General features: G+C 42.5%; 1 protein-coding gene across 4 annotated transcripts in view; it reads right to left on the reverse strand.

Annotated features, from left to right (window-relative positions):
- Nucleotides 1-17401, reverse strand: part of THNSL2 (threonine synthase like 2) — a 53332-nt gene extending 35931 nt beyond the window's left edge. For 2 of the 4 annotated variants that reach the window (XM_089656417.1, XM_089656421.1), the window contains exons 1-5: nucleotides 17244-17401; nucleotides 12088-12318; nucleotides 7295-7489; nucleotides 6393-6545; nucleotides 3312-3542 (exon numbers count right to left, since the gene is read on the reverse strand). In XM_089656417.1, coding sequence (XP_089512543.1) covers nucleotides 3312-3542; nucleotides 6393-6545; nucleotides 7295-7489; nucleotides 12088-12310 — 802 coding nt within the window. In that variant the 5' untranslated portion in view covers nucleotides 12311-12318; nucleotides 17244-17401. Of the gene's footprint in view, nucleotides 1-3311; nucleotides 3543-6392; nucleotides 6546-7294; nucleotides 7490-12087; nucleotides 12319-15113; nucleotides 15240-15443; nucleotides 15554-17243 lie in introns of all 4 variants that reach the window. The other 2 variants (XM_089656419.1, XM_089656418.1) reach the window with 2 other exon arrangements.
- Between the last annotated feature and the right edge of the window lie 3852 nt (nucleotides 17402-21253).

The raw sequence follows: 21253 nt of genomic DNA on the forward strand, positions 1-21253 counted from the left end.
CTTTTTAATATATTTATAAACAATATAGGGTCTGGGATTATAAATCCCATTTCAGTCTTTGCAGATGACACCAAGCTGTGCAGTGGAATAACGTCCTTACAGGATGTCTCCAATTTACAAGCCGACCTCAATGCTCTGTGTAATTGGGCAACTATGTGGCAAATGAGGTTTAATGTTGACAAATGTAAGCTTCTGCACTTGGGGGCTAAGAATATGCATGCATCATACATACTAGGGGGGGTACAACTGGGGGAATCAATGGCAGAGAAGGATCTGGGAGTTCTGGTAGATCACAAGCTTAATAATGGCATGCAATGCCAAGCTGCGGGTTCTAAAGCGAGCAAAATCCTCTCTTGTATTAAAAGAGGTATAGACTCCAGAGAGAGATATCATTTCCCCCGGTACAAATCATTAGTAAGACCTCATCTGGAATATGCAGTTCAGTTTTGGGCACCAATTCACAAAAAGAACATTGGGGAACTGGAGAAAGTACAGAGAAGGGCAACCAAACTGATAAGAGGCATGGAGGAGATCAGCTATGAGGAAAGATTAGAGGAACTGAATTTATTCTCTCTTGAGAAGAGGAGATTAAGGGGGGATATGATCTCCATGTATAATACATAAGGGGGGATATGATCTCCATGTATAATACATAAGGGGGGATATGATCTCCATGTATAATACATAAGGGGGGATATGATCTCCATGTATAATACATAAGGGGGATATGATTTCCATGTATAATACATAAGGGGGGATATGATCTCCATGTATAATACATAAGGGGGGATATGATCTCCATGTATAATACATAAGGGGAAATATGATCTCCAGGTATAAATACATCAGTGGTTCATATAGTGAACTCGGTGTAGAGTTATTCACCCTGAGGTCATCACAGAGGACAAGGGGGCACTCTTTACGTCTGGAAGAAAAGAAATTTAATCTCCAAACACAGAAAGGTTTCTTCACAGTAAGAGCTGTGAAAATGTGGAATAGACTCCCTCAAGAGTTGGTTCTGGCCAGCTCAGTGGATTGCTTTGAAAAAGGCCTGGACTCTTTCTTAGATACACAGAATATAACTGGATACTAACATTTGTAGGTAAAGGTGATCCAGGGAATATCCGATTGCCTCTCGGGGGATCAAGAAGGATTTTTTTTCCCAGCAGGAGCAAATTGGATCATGCTTTGCTGAGTTTTTTTTTTTTTTGCCTTCCTCTGGATCAACTGTGGGTATAGGATTATAACTTTTTTTTTCTATGGTTGAACTGGATGGACTTTTGCCTTTTTCCAGCCAGAGTAACTATGTAACTATGTAGTAGAGATCTCTTGTGGTGGCTCAAGGAACTACAACAGGAATCTCCACTGCACCCCCCTATGAAACTTAGCCCTGAAGTCTGGGAAGTCACACTTTAAAGTGGAACTTAACTGTATCTGACCACTGAAAACACCATTTAATTCATAAAGCATGCTCATCCATCCATCCATTTCTCCGTGCTTTATTTTGTTGAGAAATTATTTTGAAAACCAACCCTCAGCATTTCTAGCCACAGCCTTGTGTAATGGCCAGGGGCGGACTGGCCATTTGGAAACTCAGGCACTGCCCGAGGGCCCAGGGTCAGTAGGGGGCCCAGTGAGATGCCCCTGGTACCTTTTTCATAGGCTTTTTTGAGTGTGGGCAAGGACACAGGGGCCCCATGATCCCCTATTGCCCAGGGGCCCCATGAGTTGTCAGTCCGCCACTGGTAATGGCAGATGATTCATGTAACATTTACTTCCTGGAATCCATCTGTCCTTAGTTCAGGCACGCAGGCAGGAGTGTGTGCTTACTGAGAAAGCTCCTCCTCCAGATGAAAGAAAACAAAATGCTCATTAAAACTCCTGGGATGTATGGCATCATTTTGGTCTAGGCCAGAAACCAGGAAGTAACTGAAGAAATGTAAAAAAAACCAAAAAAAAACAGGAACTATATTAATATGATCTATTTACTAATAGTAGCAGCATAAGGATTAAAATAGTTAAAGTGATTCTAAAGGTTTGTTGTTTTGTTTTTATAACAAACATGTTGTACTTGTGAAGAGATGGACGCTGATCAACCGACCCCAGGAGTCCAATGTTGAGGAATAGCCTCTACTGCCGTTCTGGCCACACCCTCTGATGCATTTCACCCTACCCAACGGGGCTTGGTCACAGAGGTTATGACAAACATGCTATGCTTACCTGCTCTGTGCTGGTTTTGCACAGAACAACCACGATCCTCTTTTTCCCCCCGCCAGCGCTCCTGGCTCCTCCCCTTGACCAGTGCCCCCCCCCAATAGCAAGCCATTTGCTGTTGGGGTACTGGTGCGTGCTCGCTCCCGAGCCCTGCTCTGTGTCCATAAGACATACTCTCCTTATTGGCTCATTGGCTGTGATTGACAGCAGCAGGAGCCAATGGCTCCCACTGCTGTGTCTCAGCCAATGAAGAGAGGGAGACCCAGGACAGCCAAGGCTCTCATGCACATCGCTGGATCAAGAGGAGGCTCAGATGAATATAAAGGAGGGGCTGTGGGGGGAACAGCATACAGAAGCTTCTTTACCTTCATGTATAGAATGAATGAAGGTAAAAAAACCTTCACCCTTTACGACCACTTTAATATTGATTAATTTAAGAGAATTTAGTTCAGCTTTAAATAAAAGGAATAACAAAGTTAGAGCTGAACTGAGCCACCCAGGGGCCCCGGGAGCACTCGTCATTATGTGCACGTATGTATGGCACACTTGGACTTTTTGGAAAAGGTTATCCTCCTCCAGTGGTGACAGGTCCCTTCCATATTCTCTCATTCTTCTTCTGGATGGGTCTTTCCTTCCTTCAGCCATTGCATTGTGACTGTTTACATGATTCCCATGCATACATGTTACAGTTGCAATATTTTAACACGTGGCTGAAGCCTCAATCATGTACTCTCTGCTGAACATGCTCCCCAGGCAGTTCACATATAAAAAAAAAAATTCCGCCATGTAATTCTACCTACTGGCATTTTTTTTTTGGTTATTGTTATTGTTTTTTATGTTAAGTTTAGTTCCAAAATGGTACTGGCGGGGGACTTGTGGTTCCTATGCTTGCAGAAAAGTCTTTAACTTTTAAAAGCTGCAAATAACTGACATTTATTCTAACAAGCAGGGCCCACTGATTCCTACTGTATTGAATTGTATTGTAATTATACTGTCTGCCCTCATGTTGTAAAGTGCTGTGTAAACTGTTGGCGCTATATAAATCCTATAAAATAATAATAATATGTTGCAACAGCTTCATGTTACCCATCTCTTACCTGTAATATTCCCTGCTCCACCTGTTGGTACGACTATCTCCACTGGGCGCAGTATGTCTTCCTCTGATGCTGGAGCACATCGGAAGTACCCGTAGATGAAATGGGCTACCTGGACCATCACTCGAGCCCAGTTTACAGAATTAGTGCTCATTAAGTTATGCTTGCTTGCAAAACTTGTGTCTGCGAAGAGTTTTCTTACAGGTACATCCAGCTCATCCGATGTTCCTTCAACTGCCAAGGAACAGGAGAAAATTTAGAAGAGTTGCATTTTATATGAATTATTAGGTTGCTCATGCGTATGGAGGATGTACAATATCTCACACATTCCAATGTAATCACTTATGCAGGCCATAGATGGGTCAAAAATTGGCAGATTTTTTTGGCGAAAAAAAATCAGCCGATTTTCGCACCATTAGTGGATTAATTGGTCGGCCGTTTTTCGGGGTTTTGGTACTTTTGTTTTATCGGTAAAGTTGGAAAATTCACGGCCAATTTTCCCGGCAATGATGGGCAAATCGGTTGATCGTTTTACCGATAAAAAATCTGCACATGAGCTGTGACCTGCAAGAAGAAGAAGAATAGTCCACTTTTATATTTTATATTAAAAGTCTTGCAGTTGCAACAATGTATCTATTTGTATCCGAATAAAAATATCTGTATCTGAAAAAGATACAATGTTGCAACCGCAAGACTTTTTCATGTAACATATAATAGCAGAGCTCTCTGCAAGGGACAGAAGTAAAAATGCCGGCCGTAGACGGGACGAAAAGTGGCTGATTTTTTTGCAATTGGTGGTAATGTCGGTCAAATGAACGACCAATTTTTTTTTTTTTTTTAAACGGCCGATTTTCAACCTGTCTATGGCCTGCATTAGTAATCAGATTGTTTCTCATCCCCAGGTCTCCCCTACATACAGATCTGCATTGTGAAGCTTCTGGGAGTCGTGCTGTAGCACTCTGTTCCCCGCGGCCCCTACTCCCCTCCTGTCCATCCTAGGTGCATGTATGTGACATCACCTGGGATGGAGAAGAATGGAGGGGCTGGTGAGGACCAGGACTCCCAAAACCTACTCTACAGTATACTGCCATCTCCCCTTGCTGTGCTCGGCCGCTACAGTCCCTCATGTAATGTGCCCTTCTGCTCCTTCCCATGTAATTATTATTATTATTATAATACAGGATTTATATAGCGCCAACAAATTGCGCAGCGCTTTACAAAATGAAGGTAGACATTACTGTTACAATAGAATTTGGTACAAGAGGAAACAGAGGGCCCGGCTCGTTAGAGCTTACAATCTAGGAGGAAGGGTTGAGTGATACAAAAGGTAATAGCTGTGGGGGGATGAGCTGATGGAGGAAATAAATGGCAGTTTACTAGGTAGAAGCAGGATAGACTTATTTAAAAAGAACGGTTTTCAGGGATCTCCTAAAGGTGGATAGATTAGGAGACAGCCGGACAGATTGGGGTAGGGAGTTCCATAGGATGGGAGAAGCTCGGGAGAAGTCCTGGAGGCAAGCATGGGAGGAGGTGACATGGGAACTAGAGAGCAGAAGGTCTTGGGAGGATTGAAGAGAGCGGTTTGGTTGATATTTTGAGACTAGGTAGGTGATGTAGCGGGGGGCAGAGTTGTGGATGGCTTTGTAAGTTGTTGTTAGTATTTTGAATTTTATTAATTGAGCGACTGGAAGCCAGTGGAGGGATTGGCAGAGAGGGGTAGCAGACACTGAATAGTTGGTAAGTTGGATGAGCCTGACAGCAGTATTCATGACGGACTGGAGGGGGGATAGTCTATGTAAAGGTAAGCCAATGAGGAGGGAGTTGCAGTAGTCAAGTCGAGAGATGACCAGGGAGTGAATTAGGAGCTTTGTGGTATCCTTGGTTAATAAGGGGCGTATTCTGGAGATGTTGCGGAGGTTGAGGCGTCATGATTTGGACAGGGATTGGATGTGAGCCTGAATAGATAGTTCAGAATCCAGGGTTACCCCTAGCACCCTGGTATGCAGGGATGGGATAATAGTCGTGCTATTGATCCTGACTGAGAAATCAGGGGAAGAGACACGTGGGGGAGGAAATATTATGAGCTCAGTTTTGGAAAGATTGAATTTTAGGAAGAGGTGTGACATCCAGTCTGATATATCTGTCAGTAAATCGGTGATACGTGAGGAAACTGATGGGGTGAGCTGAGAGTAGAGAGATAGATTTGTGTGTCATCAGCATAGAAATGGTGTTGGAAACCATGGGAAGCTATCAGCTGACCCAAGGAAGAAGGAAGATGTAATATAGCCTGCTGCTGACTCCATGTACAAAATAATATATCCTGGTGCTACCCCTCCATGTAATGTGCCCTGCTGCTGCCCCTCCATGCAACAAAACCTGCTGCTGCCTCCATGTACAATGTAATGCATCCTGCTGCTGCCCCCCATGCAACGCGCCCTGCTGCTGCCCCCCATGCAACGCGCCCTGCTGCTGTCCCCCATGTAACGCGCCCTGCTGCTGTCCCCCATGTAACACGCCCTGCTGCTGTCCCCCATGTAACGCGCCCTGCTGCTGCCCCCCATGTAATGCGCCCTGCTGCTGCCCCCCATGTAATGCGCCCTGCTGCTGCCCCCCATGTAATGCGCCCTACTGCTGCCCCCCATGCAATGTGCCCTGCAGCCTCCCCATGCAATGTGCCCTGCAGCCTCCCCATGTAATGTGCCTACACTGTTAAAGTGATCAGGCGGCTATACAGCTGCCTGGATCACTTTTAAATTACAGCTGGAGGCCAGCTTTGACCAGGGGTGGACTGACAACTCATGGGACCCCCGGGCAATAGGAGATCATGGGGCCCCTGTATCCTTGCCCAAACTCAAAAAAAAGCCTATGAAAAACATACCAGGGGCATCTCATGGGCCCCCTACTGACCCTGGGCCCTCGGACAGTGCCTGAGTTTCCAAATGGTCAGTCTGCCCCTGGCTTTGACTGAAGAAAATAAATACAAAGCACATGGCTGCTACTGCCACAAGTTTGCTTTGAGCGCTTCGCTCTCGGGACGTACATAGTGGTTAAATCCTGACTAATAGTAATGTACCGGCTACCTACCCCCTAACAGGTGAACATTATCCTCAAACACTGTGATCATCTGCAGCTCCTGGATCTTAGTACAGCGTCCAAGTGGGAACAGAACAATGATATCAATATTCGGATTTTCTCGAACACCCTCAATTGCAGCACTTCCCGTGTCTCCAGATGTTGCTGAAACATAAGATACACAGCGCTGAATAATACAGAGAGCTCTCTGAAAGCTTCTGGTCAGTAATTAAAATAATCAGTCAGTAATAAATGTGAGATATAAACACGGGGTTAAAGTGGACCTGTCAGTAACATAACCAGTCTGCATGAATAAATTCCTGATATGTCACAATACAGAGTAACAGTATCATTTTCTTTTCAGAAAAGCTCCAAATTTTATCGTTAAAAGGCAATCCTCAAGATTCAGTCAGTCTTTGTCTCGGCTGAAATGATGTCAACAGTGCCCTGCAGGTAGGAGGATCAGACTGTACATTGTAACACTGCAAGGTGAGAGGATGCAGCAGAGGCTGATTTGTGTAAGGCATTTGTGAACACAGCCAAGAATTGCACAAGCACTAAAATTTACATGACTGTGTCACCTCAGTCCAGAAAGTAGATGCTGACCCTGGATGGTGGCTGAACAAAGATGGTGCAGTCCTTCAGGAGAGAAAATCAGATAAATACATTGTTGGGGGGAGTGCTGTGACCTCAGTGAGAGGTAATAAATAGCTGAAAGTTTTACACATTAGACACATTACTGCGTGCAGCACACAGCAAGAAAACATGTAGCTTGTGTTAAGTCTAATTTACTCTCCAAAGTACCACACTTAAAGGATTTACATCCGCTTAAATGTGCTTTCATATATTTTATGAACGATATGAGAAAAGTCAGCCATCTGTGGGATAACAATGATATATTGGTGACAACGTACCAACCAGGATGTTCACATGCCGCTTGCTTTTCTTCAAAAAGTAATCCAGAAACTGCCCCACACAGGACATAGCGAGGTCTTTAAAAGCGTATGTTGGACCGTGCCACATCTCCATCACATTCAACCCATTTTCCAGTCTGGTAATTGGAACGATGTCTTGGTGTCTGAAGCGCAGTAAAGCTTTGTCGATCAGATCTATACAGAGAAGAGTTATCACTGCATTCCACATATCTAAACCCAAAAACCATAAATGTAATATACTGCAGCTTACCAGTCCTTAGATGTGGTGGCTGCATTAGTTTTCGTTTTTTTTCTTTTATCTTTACCTGGTGATCTGGCAGCAATCCACCTCCTGTCTTAGACCTCATGCACACAGATGCAGAAAACGCCACTTTCAAGGGTGTTTGGGTTTTTTTTTCACCTCTGAACACCACTGCATTTTAGGTAATGGGCCCATGCACATGCAGGTGTTTTCGTCCAGTGGCGGAAATAAATTTCCCAAGCATGCATTACCCAAGAATCTGCTTTTGCGGTTTCTCCACACAAACGCATATACATGCCCCTAAACACATGTAAACACGCATAATCATACGCTTATGTGTGTGTATTTACAGTGAAGGAAATAAGTATTTGATCCCCTGCTGATTTTGAATGTTTGCCCACTCACAAAGAAATGATCGGTCTAAAAATCGAATGTTCGGTGTATTGTAACACTGAGACAGAATAGCAACAAAAAGTTCAAAAGAAATGCATGACTAACAAATGATGCACTGATTTGCATGTTTATGGTAAGTATTTGATCCCCTATCATTCAGCAGAATTTCTGGCTACCAGGTGTCTTCCATACAGGAAACAAGTTGAGATTAGAAGCAGTCTCTTAAAGGGAGTTCTGCTAATCTCATTGTGTTACCTGTATAAAAGACACCTGTCCACAGGAGCGATCAAACAATCAGATTGCAAACTCTCCACCATGGCAAAGACCAAAGAGCTGTCCAAGGATGTCAGGGACAAGATTGTAGACCTACACAAGGCTGGACTGGGCTACCAAACTATCGCCAAGCAGCTTGGTGAGAAGGTGACAACAGTTGGTGCAATCATCGCAAATGGAAGAAACACAAAACAACTGTCAGTCTCCCTAGGTCTGGTGCACCATACAAGATCTCACCTCATGGAGTGTCAATGATCATGAGAACAGTGAGGAATCATCCCAGAACTACATGTGAGGATCTTGTCAATGATCTCCAGGCAGCTGGGACCACAGTCACCAAGAAAACAATTGGTATCGAACTATGCCAACAAGGATTGAAATCCTGCAGTGCCCGAAAGGTCCCTTTGCTCAAGAAAGCACATGTCCAGGCCCATCTGAAGTTTGCCACTGAACATCTGAATGATGCAGAGGACTGGTTGAAAGTGTTGTGGTCAGATGAGACTAAAATCGAGCTCTTTGGCATCAACTCAACTGGCCCTGTTTGGAGGAGGAGGGATGCTGCTTATGACCCCAAGAACACCATCCCTACTGTCAAACATGGTGGTGGAAACATTCTGCTTTGGGGGGGGGGGGTTCTGCTAAGGGGATAGGACAACTGCACCGCATCAAAGGGATGATGGATGGGGCAATGTACCATCAAATCTTGGGTGACAACCTTCTTCCTTCAGACAGGGCATTGAAATTGGGTCGTGGATGGGTGTCCCAGCATGACAATGACCCAAAACACACGGCCAAGGCAACAAAGGAGTGGCTCAAGAAGAAGCACATTGAGATCCTGGAGTGGCCTAGCCAGTCTCCAGACCTTAATCCGACTGAAAATCTGTAGAGGGAGCTGAAAGTTCAAGTTGCCAAACGTCATCACCAAACCTTAATGACTTGGAGAGGATCTGCCAAGAGGAGTGGGCCAAAATCCCTCCTGAGATGTGTGCAAACCTGGTGGCCAACTACAGGAATCGTCTGACCTCTGTGATTGGCAACAAGGGATTTGTTACCAAGTACTAAGTCATGTTTTGTGAAGGGGATCAAATACTTGATAATTTGTTAGACATGCATTTCTTTTGAATTTTTTGTTGCTATTCTGTCTCAGTGTTACAATACACCGACCATTCGATTTTTAGGCTGATCATTTCTTTGTGAGTGGGCAAACATTCAAAATCAGCAGGGGATCAAATACTTATTTCCTTCACTGTATTCTAATGGATAGAATGCATTAATATTCTAGCCAATAGAATGAGTTTGCGCACAACCGCTTCTAAACACCATATGCATGTAAATGCGCATAAAACGCACCTAAAAGTGAAAAAACACAAAATCAGTGGCATTTTTTTCTGCCACCTTTTGGCAGCATAAATTCATTCACCCATGTGCATGAAGCCATAGGGTGGCTACACTCAATCATCAGCTGTATCTATGGAGCAGCCATGTAGCCACCCTTGGACAGCAGTGCTGTCATCCTAGAGTGAGGTTAGTGTTAGATGGACTAGTAGATTTAGATGGACTTTACATAAATGACTAAGAAATTAAAGCCTAACTCCAGCTATCACATTTTAGGCATTTTAAGCAGTTACAATGTATTTTTCCTTTTGAAATAAGGGTCTATTCACAGCAGATGCTGTGGCACTGTGATGGGCGGCTATTGCCACAAAACAAAGGAAAAATGCCTGAACATTTTGAAAAAAGTTTTTCTTAGTTTTCGTTATGAAAATTTTTCTTCTTCACCGATGTGCTCTGATGAGGCTGCACTGATGTGCCCTAATGAGGCTGCACTGATGTGCCCTAATGAGGCTGCACTGATGGGCACTCATGAGGCTGCACTGATGGGCACTCATGAGGCTGCACTGATAAGCCGGCACTGATAGGCTGCACTGATAGGCACTAAGAACCTGCACTGATGGGGCTGCATTGATAATCGGGGCACTGAAGATCAGTGCCCTGATTACACTGTTCAACAGGTAAAAAGTTTTGGGCATAAATTGAGCTAATCTTACATAATTTTGGGGTGCTGAAAACGAAAATGACCCTAAAAAATGTTGATTGGCTCGAGTTTCCATGATATATTCACCCATCTAATGACGTAAGCCATTCAAAATTATGATGCAACTTCAGCTGCATATTGCGCAATTGATAATGGTGACCAATAGAAAATTGCATGTATACTGAGATGATGCAATATTAGCCTTTAATTGCATCACTTCACTGCATAAAAGCTGCAGTATCTGTAGCTGATTGTAGTTCGACAGCGTCTTTACATTTCGTTTTATGCTTATATAGGCTACTCAGTAATGCCTCGAACTTGTGTGAATAAAGCAGATAATTTCTGCTATATCTGCGGTGAAATAACTTTTATCTCACAAAAAAGGAGGATAACAGGAATGATTAAGAAAGCCTACAACTTGTATTTTGGCTGCAAGATAGGAGACCAGGACAAGAGCTGGGCACCACATATATGCTGCAATTCTTGTGGGATGGCACTGGAGCAATGGTTGAATGGAAAAAAGGCATCTATGCCTTTCGCTGTGCCAATGATTTGGAGAGAGCCAACAGATCATGTTAGTAATTGTTACTTTTGTATGGTGCCTCCAATTGTAAAAGGGCTAAATAAGAAGAAAAAGTTATCTGTGCACTATCCAAATATTCCATCGGCAATACGTCCAGTTCCTCATGGAGAGGGGCTACCAATTCCTAAAGCACCAGAATCCCTCGTGGTTGAGTCAAGTGAGGAAGAACCTGAAGCGTGTAGTCACGTGCAGTTGTAAGAGATAGCCCTTTCCTCGAATACAAGAGAAAAGCCAAGAGAAGCAAAACCGACACAAACTGAAGACAAAACTAGTGAGAATCCTAAGTATTAAAATGATTCAACTTAGCTTATGGCTATAATTTTTCTTGGTAATCCTATGCAATATATTATGCCATTTAGGCTTTGTTATGTAGTCAATATCACTTGCTTTATATTTGTGGAAAGACATCTATCTATATAATTATTGTGCATTATGTAGTCATTACGCCTATAGTAGAAAACTTTCCGTTTACAGAAAAACTAGAGCCAATTGACAAATTTCATTGTTATATTTGAACTCAGAATGTGAAATTCATTAAGAAATGGATCCTTTTGTTTCCAAAACTGGCAAAAAATAAAAATTTGTTGAACAGTGTTATCATTGTAGATGTGTCCTGTCAGGATTGCCATTATCAGCTCTCCTTTCCTCACGTGCTGTCACTGTGTGAGGAAAGGAGAGCCGATATGCTGAAATGCTGATAACCGGCAGATTTGTTTACATGTGATCAGCTGTGATTGGACACAGGTGATCACATGGCAAAGGGCCGCTGTGATTGAGCCTTTACTTTGATCTGTGATCAACTGTGTCCAAAGGTGATTACAGAGCGTGCCCAATGCGCACCCGGGGGGCATGCAGGGGGCAGGGTTCTGGGGAGACATCTATAGACACCCTCCCAGAAGTAGAAGACCGCACTGTAGCCGTCTTTTGGCTATGGCACGGTTGAGAAGTGGTTACAAAAATGTAAAAAAAAAAAAAAGTCTGATCTCATCCAAATTGCAGTGCACACCAGTTGCTACGCTGAAATGCACCTGTGTCAAGGAGTGACATGGCGCTTATAGTGAGTTAGGGACCTTTTTTTCCTTAGTGCTTTTCCTCAACTAAAGAGCTAAATAGTGCCGTATACTGCATATCGACTTGCCCTTACTAAGAACTGGAGCTACTTCTCCTGGCCACCAATCAACCTTTGTGAACTCTTTAGCAGTAGCAATTTATACATTTCTCTCACTTTTCGTTAATGTGTAACTTACCATGTAGATCATTCCTGGGGATGAGTTCCGAAGGAATAAAGAGAGAGCACACTTCCTTCACCAACTCCTTGTAGGAGAGAGCGCTCCATGATCTGAGAGTCTGCTCATCCAGCTTCGGGATCTTCTCCGGCATATACAGACCATCATCTGCAGCAAATCCCGAAAATAAGACCTCATCAAACCCCACACCAGACACAGCTCCTCTTGTGCTGGTGTACTTCATTTTTTCAGCTATAAAGGGAAGAAAAACACTCATATGTACAGACGACATGCATCAGGATTTACAGTATATTTACTCTAGGCACAAAATAAGGATGACACCTTAAAAAGACTTAACCCTTAACATATTTAGTAATTATTGCTGCAAAAAAACTAAATCTAGGATCCACTATTGTAAGCAGCATTATGTCAGCTGTAGATATGGCTACAACTGTGCAGTCCACCAAACAACGGCCTAAGTAGGGAACCTCAGTCAGGTTTTTATTACCATTTGTGTCTCCATTGGAGAGATTTCCCATCACTTTCTGTTTTAGTAACTAATGCCATAATGTACAGGAAGTAACAGGGAATAGAAAGCATGCAGGAATTCAAATAGTTTCTTAAGAGTGGACAGGGTTCAGGAAGCTGGTGGTCAACTTACTTGATATAGGGGCCCACTGCTATACAGCCATCCACCATGCTCATTGTGAGAGACGAGCTGAGTGGAAGGAGAAAGACCCCCTGCGCTGAAATGGATGTAACCTACCCTAAGCAGCTAGCACCCTCTTTTAACCACAAAGTATACAAATATTATGAAGAAAATGGTGTAGCGCTAAAATAAATACTAAACAGAAGTATCAATAACACATATAAACATAAAAGACATAGAAACATATAGGTGAGCTGTCACAAACTGCACAAGTGACCCCCCACATAAAATAACCCCAATCAGGGGGAACAAATAACTGTGAGGCAAGTGATTCCCTATAGGGGAACGCAACTAATACACAAGTGCAAGTGTCCAACACATGAAAAATCACATATAAAAAATCATGCCAGATGAAAGTCCATTGAATCAACCTGAACACAAAACAGAGAAAGTGGAAGTTTCTCATAATTTGTGGGAGTTTTTAAAAGACATATTTATGGACACTTTGTTTCTTAACAGTTATAATTGTTCAACACATATATTTTCATGTCTTCACCTGTTTATAGTGTAGAAAGTAAAATAAACCTCCCAGTAATGCTATTACTAGGCTGCAGCTAGAGGGAGCTCTAATGATTTGTAGAGTGACTTCAGGAGACTATACCAATAAGCTCGCATTAAACTCGTAATGCAAGTGAGCAACATGTTTTATCTTTTCCTCTTTAAATACAGGTTAGTCACACTTTGGGGGTTGATTTACTAAAGTCAAATAGACTGTGCACTTGCAGTGCAGTTGCTCTAAGGTTTTGTAAACAAGCAGAAGCACAGTCTATTTGCCTTTAGTAAATCATCCCCTATGTTTATGCTATCTTTGGTCATTGTGTGTTTGTTTGGACACTCACTTTCTCTGTTTTGTATCCTATATGTTAGTAATGGTAATTCTCTAATACAAATTAATGTGCTTTTCCATGTGGCCTGCACTGCCACTGCTGCTGGCCCGAATCACACTAGTGAAGGCCGTGCGGCCATCGTTTTTCATTTGAATGACCTGCTATGCCCTCATTTCACCAAGCAAAATCACCATGCAGTTTCGTGCACCCACTATCGCGCTGGGAGATGAGATGCGTGGGGGTGCCATTCAGAATTAATGACACCCCCACATTCTTCACAAGAGAAACACAAGGTGCCTGTGGGTGGTTGTGGGTGTGGGAACAGGTGCAATTCCTGCACCTGCAACCAGCCTGAAGCCTGCGGCATATTGTGAACCAGTAATTAGCTGTATAATGTTATCCATTTCAGTTTAACACATTAAACTTGGACTGCAAGTGAGCAACATGTGTTTTTTGCTCCTCTTTAAATATAGATACTGCAGGCTGCATCTTTGTCATATCTCAAACACAGATCACTGATAATCCCTTAACAATGGCACACATGGCATTGATTATCACAAGAAGCTGGTGAATATGTATGATAAAAAGCACTAGTGGCTTGTGGCACAGTTCAGCACAGAGTTGATTATATTAGCGCAACATGTGAAACCAAAAATAGCACACAAACCGCTCTTAGTGTAAACCATACAAAAAATATACATATGAAGGTAACAGCAGCACTCACTGATCTCTGAATACCCAATAACCAGACTAAACAAATAATGGGGTTGATTTACTAATACTGGAGTGTATAAAATCCAGTGCAGCTCTTCAAAGAAACCAATCTGTTTCCAGGTTTTATTGTCAAAACTTAATTGAACAAGCTGAAGTTTACATAGTTAGTCTGTATGAAAAAAGACAAAAGTCCATCCAGTTCAACTATTTAAAAAAAAAAAATTTTAATCCTATACCCACAGTTGATCCAGAGGAAGGCAAAAAAAAGAATGAGCCAATTTGCTCCTGCAGGGAAAAAAATCCTTCCTGATCCCCGAGAAGCAATCGGATATTCCCTGGATCAACTTTACCTATAAATTTTAGTATGTTAGTATAAAAGTTAGAAGCTGATTGGCTACCATGCACAGCTGCACCCAGGGGCGGACTGACCATTTGGAAACTCGGGCACTGCCCGAGGTCCCGGGGTCAGTAGGGGGCCCCATTAGATGCCCCTGGTACCTTTTTCATAGGCTTTTTTGAGTTTGGGCAAGGACACAGGGGCCCCATGATCCCCTATTGCCCGGGGGGCCCCATGAGTTGTCAGTCCGCTCCTGGCTGCACCAGATTTTGCACTCTCCAGTTTTAGTAAATCAACTCCGATGTGTTGCACTGCAACAATTAAGTGCATAAATACAAAACGTTCTGATGTAATATAAAAAAAAACTATAAAGTACACTACAGTCCAGGGTGATGTGTATCCTTTGTACCACCTCCACCAATTACAGTGCACGCAGCCACCACCACACCACATGGCTTACCAGGACATTACACATACAAGGTCTAATACAGCTCTATGCAGCCTATGGATAGATGGATGGCTATCCACTTGTACCACTCATGGTCATCACTGTCACAGTGAATAGATCTGGTCCATCCCTGAAGCACTGCATGGAAAAGAGAGAGAAGAATGGGATTTCAAATTCTCAGAACACTGGAGTGGCTGTGGGGGTGCTAATAGCTTGGCAACCCCAGAGGTAAGTACACCGGTGACTGGGGGGTGGGAGTAGGAAGGGTGCATGATGTAGAAGTCGACTGAACTTTTAAAGATAAACTTTCCTGAGAAAAATATATAGACTGCTACTACTGACCCCTTCTGAAAATGCAGGTTTCCTGGCTGTTACGCTGACGCTCTGGCTTCTGTGCTTTCTGAATGGCTGATGTGAGGAGCAGAAGACTTCTTCGTGTTTTTTAGGATTTTCTGTTTAGCAAAAGTCAAATTAGTGACCAAGTTCTTATGTAAGAACATTCTTGTATTAGATTTTGTGGCCCTTTAAAAGCACTTGAAGACCAAGCATTTTCTGGCACGTTTTACTTACAAGTTTAAATCAGTATTTTTTACTAGAAAATTACTTCTAACCACCAAACATTATATATTTTTTGTTAGCAAAGACCCTAGATAATAAAATAGCGATTGTTGCAATTTTTTATGTCACATGGTATTTGTGCAGCAGTTTTTCAAACACAATTTTTTTGGAAAAAATAAATTTTAATCTGAAATTGAAATCTGAAAAATATGTTACGGTGCTTTAAAATTGGACACACTCGTGGAATGGTGAAAAACTACTGAAAAAATCTCCATAGGCGACGCTTTAAATTTTTTTCGAAGTTACCTGTTTAACGTTACAGAGGAGGTCTAGCACTAGAATTATTGCTCTTACTCTAACGTTCAGGGCAATACCTCATGTGTGCTGCGAACACCGTTTACACATGCGTGAAAGACTTACATATGTGTTAACTTCTGCATGCAGGCACGGAGGGATGGGGGAGCTTTACATTTTTACCACTTTTATATTTTTTTTACCACTTTTATTCCTATTACAAGAAATGTTAACATCCCTTGTAATAGAAATAAGCAATAGGTTCTCTTTAACCCCTGGACGCCGAGCGCATGCAAATATGTGACGTCTCGGTGTCTGGGCCTTGCATATTTGCGTGCCATTAGAAAATACATATGTGCTGAGAGTGAGCACCCTGCGCACTACCAGCACATATGTCCGTGACTCACGGGAAGGTCCCGATCAGGGGCGGACTGACCATTTGGAAACTCGGGCACTGCCCGAGGGCCTGGGGTCAGTAGGGGGCCCCATGAGATGCCCCTGGTACCTTTTTCATAGGCTTTTTTGAGTTTGGGCAAGGACACGGGGGCCCCTTGATCCCCTATTGCCCGGGGGCCCCATGAGTTGCCAGTCCGCCCCTGGTTCCGATCTCCCCTTGCGATCGGGACCTTTTCCGATCATGTGACCACCATGATGGCGAATCACAGCGGTCACATGACCCTAAAACCCCACCCGGCTTCTGAAACTTTTAAAGCGCCAGGAGGCGCCGGCGCAAAGTGGTTAGGGAGAGATCTGGGGTCAAAAAGACTCCAAATCTCTCCTTTAAAAGCAAAAGATTAAAAAAAAAAGTTTTGTTCTTTTTCTTTAAAAAAGAAAACAATTGTTTACATCTGTCCTGGACTGGATGTGACATCATGATGTCGCTTTGGACCTCCAACACCATAGAGGTGATCAGAGACCATAGAATCTCTCATTGCCTCTAGCAGCAGCGAGCCGCACCGTCGGATCTTTTCTCGTGGACGCTGGTTTTAACAGTGAGCCCGAGAAACACCGGTGAGCAGCAGGGGGGGGGGGCACAGGTACAGAAAGTGTTCCAGTGGCTAATGAACTGCTCAGACCACTTTCATCAGAAATCCAGGCTGAAAAAAAGGTTATGGCTGATATCTTCCCCACTTCTGGAACGTATATATACGTATTGCGGTCTTCTTAGAATCTGTTCTGAGCTAGGCTGTAGAACCAGAGTAATAATGGAAGATACCGCTTCATATGCAGGACAAAGTTTTTGTAAAGAAAATAAACATTTCTACTCTTCTCTAATAGTGATTGTCTCACCCCGGCGGTGTATGATGAGTATTGTGCAGGGGATCCTTTGTTGCTCTCACAGGCTAGAGAATTATCATGTACAGAAATGAAGTCTCTTGCTTGTGATTTGCGTTTCCATAAACCTCTTCCTTCCAACGCTGAAGTGCCCTCTGCTCCCAGAATCATGTGACCGGCTTCTTAAAGGAGCAGCTGTGCTGACAACGCTCACCGTCAGTCGTCCAGCCTGAGTACACACATGTCCTGTCTGTGCAGATCCATCTCTAGACCAGCTTGAGCACAGTATAATAAATAGTCATAGTATTCGATTTTCTAATAACGTGAAGAATGCTCATACTGCTTAAAATATAACTTAAATAAAAATAATATATATTAATAAAAAAATAAAACTTGTTTTTTAGTTAGAGTGGAGAAGAGTTAAAGAGTTATAAACATGTGCAAATATATAATATTAAATTTGTGTCGTGCTCCACTGTGAATAAATAATTAATATTTTTGCAAAAATCAGTTTTTAAATACAAGTGAAATTTAATAAACCTTAACCTCCTTGGCGGTATGATTCTTTCCGATTTTTGGTGCTGAAAGCGGTACCATTTTTTTGCATGGAAATATGTAGTTTTTTATTGTAGGCTGTAATTTTTAGGAATAACTCACTGAAATCTGTACGAACAAATTTTAAACATCCCGGGTAGGATAAAATTTGAAACACAAAATCATAAATTATAATTTAATAAATAATCATAAAAAATAATAATATAATAAATTTAATTCAATAATATAATCAAACCAAAAACACTGAAATTTGAAATACAGAGGCAAATTCGCACATCGCTGAGCAAAGTCGCAAAATCGTTTTCAGTGTCTGATGAAGAATTTCCCCATGAATCATTATCACTCAATTCTGCAAGTGGTTCTGATTTACTATCGCTGTTCTAAAACCGCTTTTGACGTAAAGGGACACTTTTTGGACGCCATGGACTTTTCTAAGTTTCCAGGCAGAAAGAACATTCAAAATGCAGGCAGGGCACAGGACAAAGCAGTAGGGACAAAATATATGTGAAATGCATTGAAACAGCAATGACAGCAAAAATGACATTTTTTAAAAATTTAAAATTTCCCGCCGGTTCCGGCACCCGTACGTCCCGACGTCACAGGGACCGGAACACAGAAGCCGGATGTCGGCATCGGCTGGAGGAGATGGCTGGGGACGCTGCAGGGGACACACCGCGGGAGCGAAGGACAAGGTAAGTGCTGCAGGGACCCCCTGAGCAACGCCGCATGGTAAGCCCGAGTGTAGCTCGGGGTTACCGCTCTTGGTATAGAAATTTACCCCGAGCTACACTCGGGAATACCGCTAAGGAGGTTAATATATTTTTAAAGTGCAATATGTGCTCTAGCAAAATATATTATTATAAATTATCAATTTAAGATACCCAAAAAATTGTATTTTATAGTGATACGAAAAATAAAATATGAATAAAAAATAAATAATTACATAAAAATTACAATATATATCAAGTGTATAAAATATTTAATGTTCAATTTACAAAATAGTGTCTAAATCAAGAAACCCAAAAAAGTCCACTCCATGATGGTAATCAGAAAATGAATGGATCTTTCTTATTTATGTTCTCACCTTTAATTTTAGCCAAACCGTGAAGTTAGGCTAAAACAGCTTTGTGTCCTTATGTGGACAGGTAGGTGATTTTCAAGCTTTGACCATATTCCAAAAACGATGGGTAGTTGAATGTAGTAATGCACTTTTCCCACAGGGAAAGGGGTCTCCTGGACTTGCTGATTCCTGTTTATATTATGAATGGATGGATTTTCTTCCTCTGTCCTCCAGGGGTCTTTGCACTTCCTCCACCTCTCCTCTTTATTCCTCCATATTGTGGGTTATCATGCAAAAGAATCTATATATAGTGCCCAGGGGCGGACTAACAACTCATGGGGCCCCCGGGCAATAGGGGATCATGGGGCCCTCGGGCAATAGGGGATCATGGGGCCCCTGTGTCCTTGGCCAAACTCAAAAAAGCCTATGAAAAAGGTACCAGGGGCATCTCATGGGGCCCCCTACTGACCCCGGGCCCTCGGGCAGTGCCCGAGTTTCCAAATGGTCAGTCCCCTGATAGTGCCTTATCCTTTTTTTAAATTATTTATTAATGCTGCATATATATCCACTCACATTTTTTTTAAATAAATTTCGCTTTTTAAAACATATAATTCCTCTGTGTATGCTCTGCACACTGTCTGTACTCGCCATGTGTGTTCTGAATAGCGTTGTGACGTCACAGCCCCTCCCCTACACGTTACGCCACTGGGTCACGTGGCTTCATCAGGGGGATTCCTGAGATTAGAGACATTTTTCCTACCAATTTCTGGTGGCATATTTGGAGCGTACATGTGTGCATGAGGCCTTATTCCCCTAAATGCTACACATTAATACACACATAAACGCCTGGTTGTACATGGCCACAATAAATAACATGCAGCTGCATTCATAGGCATAAAAAAAAATAAAAATAAAGAAATTCAGAAGCCCAAAGCAGCTGCATTTTTCTGTCAATGTACATGAGCCATTAACAAACTAAAAAAATCCCAGCGCCAATCAAAGAAAGTATACAATTATGCAGCTGTGCACCAGTGAAAACCACCAATAATAAACACAAAAAACAGCGCAAAAATTAAATAAATAAAAATAATCACAAATAAATATCCGTGCAAAAGTATATATATATATATAATATTTCAAACAAAAGTCCTTATTTTCCCAAAAGGATTTTCAAGACAATGTTCCAAAATGTGCTTCCACCTAATCACCACGTGAAAAATAATATTGACCGCACTCACCAGATGGAGGTGAGTAATAAGCCTCATAGGATATAAGGGATCCTATAGCCCCTCAAGAGGAACTCAAATCACCTTCTTCACCCTGCTTAGATACAGCAATCGACTCCACTCTACTTCTCCATGGAATCCTCAATAGTGTGCAAGGAAAGAAAGGCTACATAGTGTAATACTGCCACTCAATACCATATAAATCGATAGAATAAGGACACTCACATGTTTCAATAAAATAACAGGCCTTGTTTAATAGCCTCAAAGGCTTCAAAGGAACAAGTTTCCAAATTGTAAATATAGGGATCTCACGCTTTAAGGATCACTGTAGAGGATGACCAGCTTTCCACCTCAAAAATGGCCGCTTGAACCGCAAAAGTCGGCGTGCGTTCCAAATACCGGAAATGACGTAGGCCAAGATGACGGCAGACCGGAAGTGCGTCAACGTGTTTCGCCCCACCCACAGGGCGTTCTCAAGACCTGGTCTTTGGAAACTTGTTCCTTTGAAGCCTTTGAGGCTATTAAACAAGGCCTGTTATTTTATTGAAACATGTGAGTGTCCTTATTCTATCGATTTACACATCCATTTCAATGGGGAGGGTACATTTTTTGGTGTGCTTTTTTTTTTTTCACTCCACCAAACCTGCTCCAAAAATGCAGCAAGCGGGATTTTAACACCTTCCCGCCTGGCCTATAGCAGATTGACGGCTGGGCAGGACACTCGCCATTGCGACTGGGAGTCATATGACGACCTGTCAAAACGAGTCGCACAGTGGCGCGATCTGTCACCGGCTGTGTCCATGGGACACAGCCGATGACATATCACTACACTGGTCTATTGCCAGTGTCATGTGATTGCTGTGACCAATCACAGCAGATCACATGTCAATTGTATACAATGGATGGCTTCCTGTCATGCCATTCATTCTATACAATTGTGTTGTTAGCTGTGAATGGTCAAAGCAATCACATGATACAGACAGGGCCATTCACAGCCCATCTGTATCATGTGATCAGCTTTACCCAATCACAGCTAATCACAACAAAAGACTGAATGAATCCGTTTCATTCAGTAGCAATGATTGCAAATATCAATGAAATACATTGATATTAGCAATGTGTTAAAAAAATAAATCCTGATCACTTGCCCAGAGTAGTTCAATGTTACTAAGGTATTGTTGTAT

This window comes from Staurois parvus, unplaced genomic scaffold (genome assembly GCF_062004578.1).
Source record: "Staurois parvus isolate SC_StPar_1 unplaced genomic scaffold, SC_StPar_1.0 ptg000903l, whole genome shotgun sequence".
Lineage (NCBI taxonomy): Eukaryota > Metazoa > Chordata > Amphibia > Anura > Ranidae > Staurois > Staurois parvus.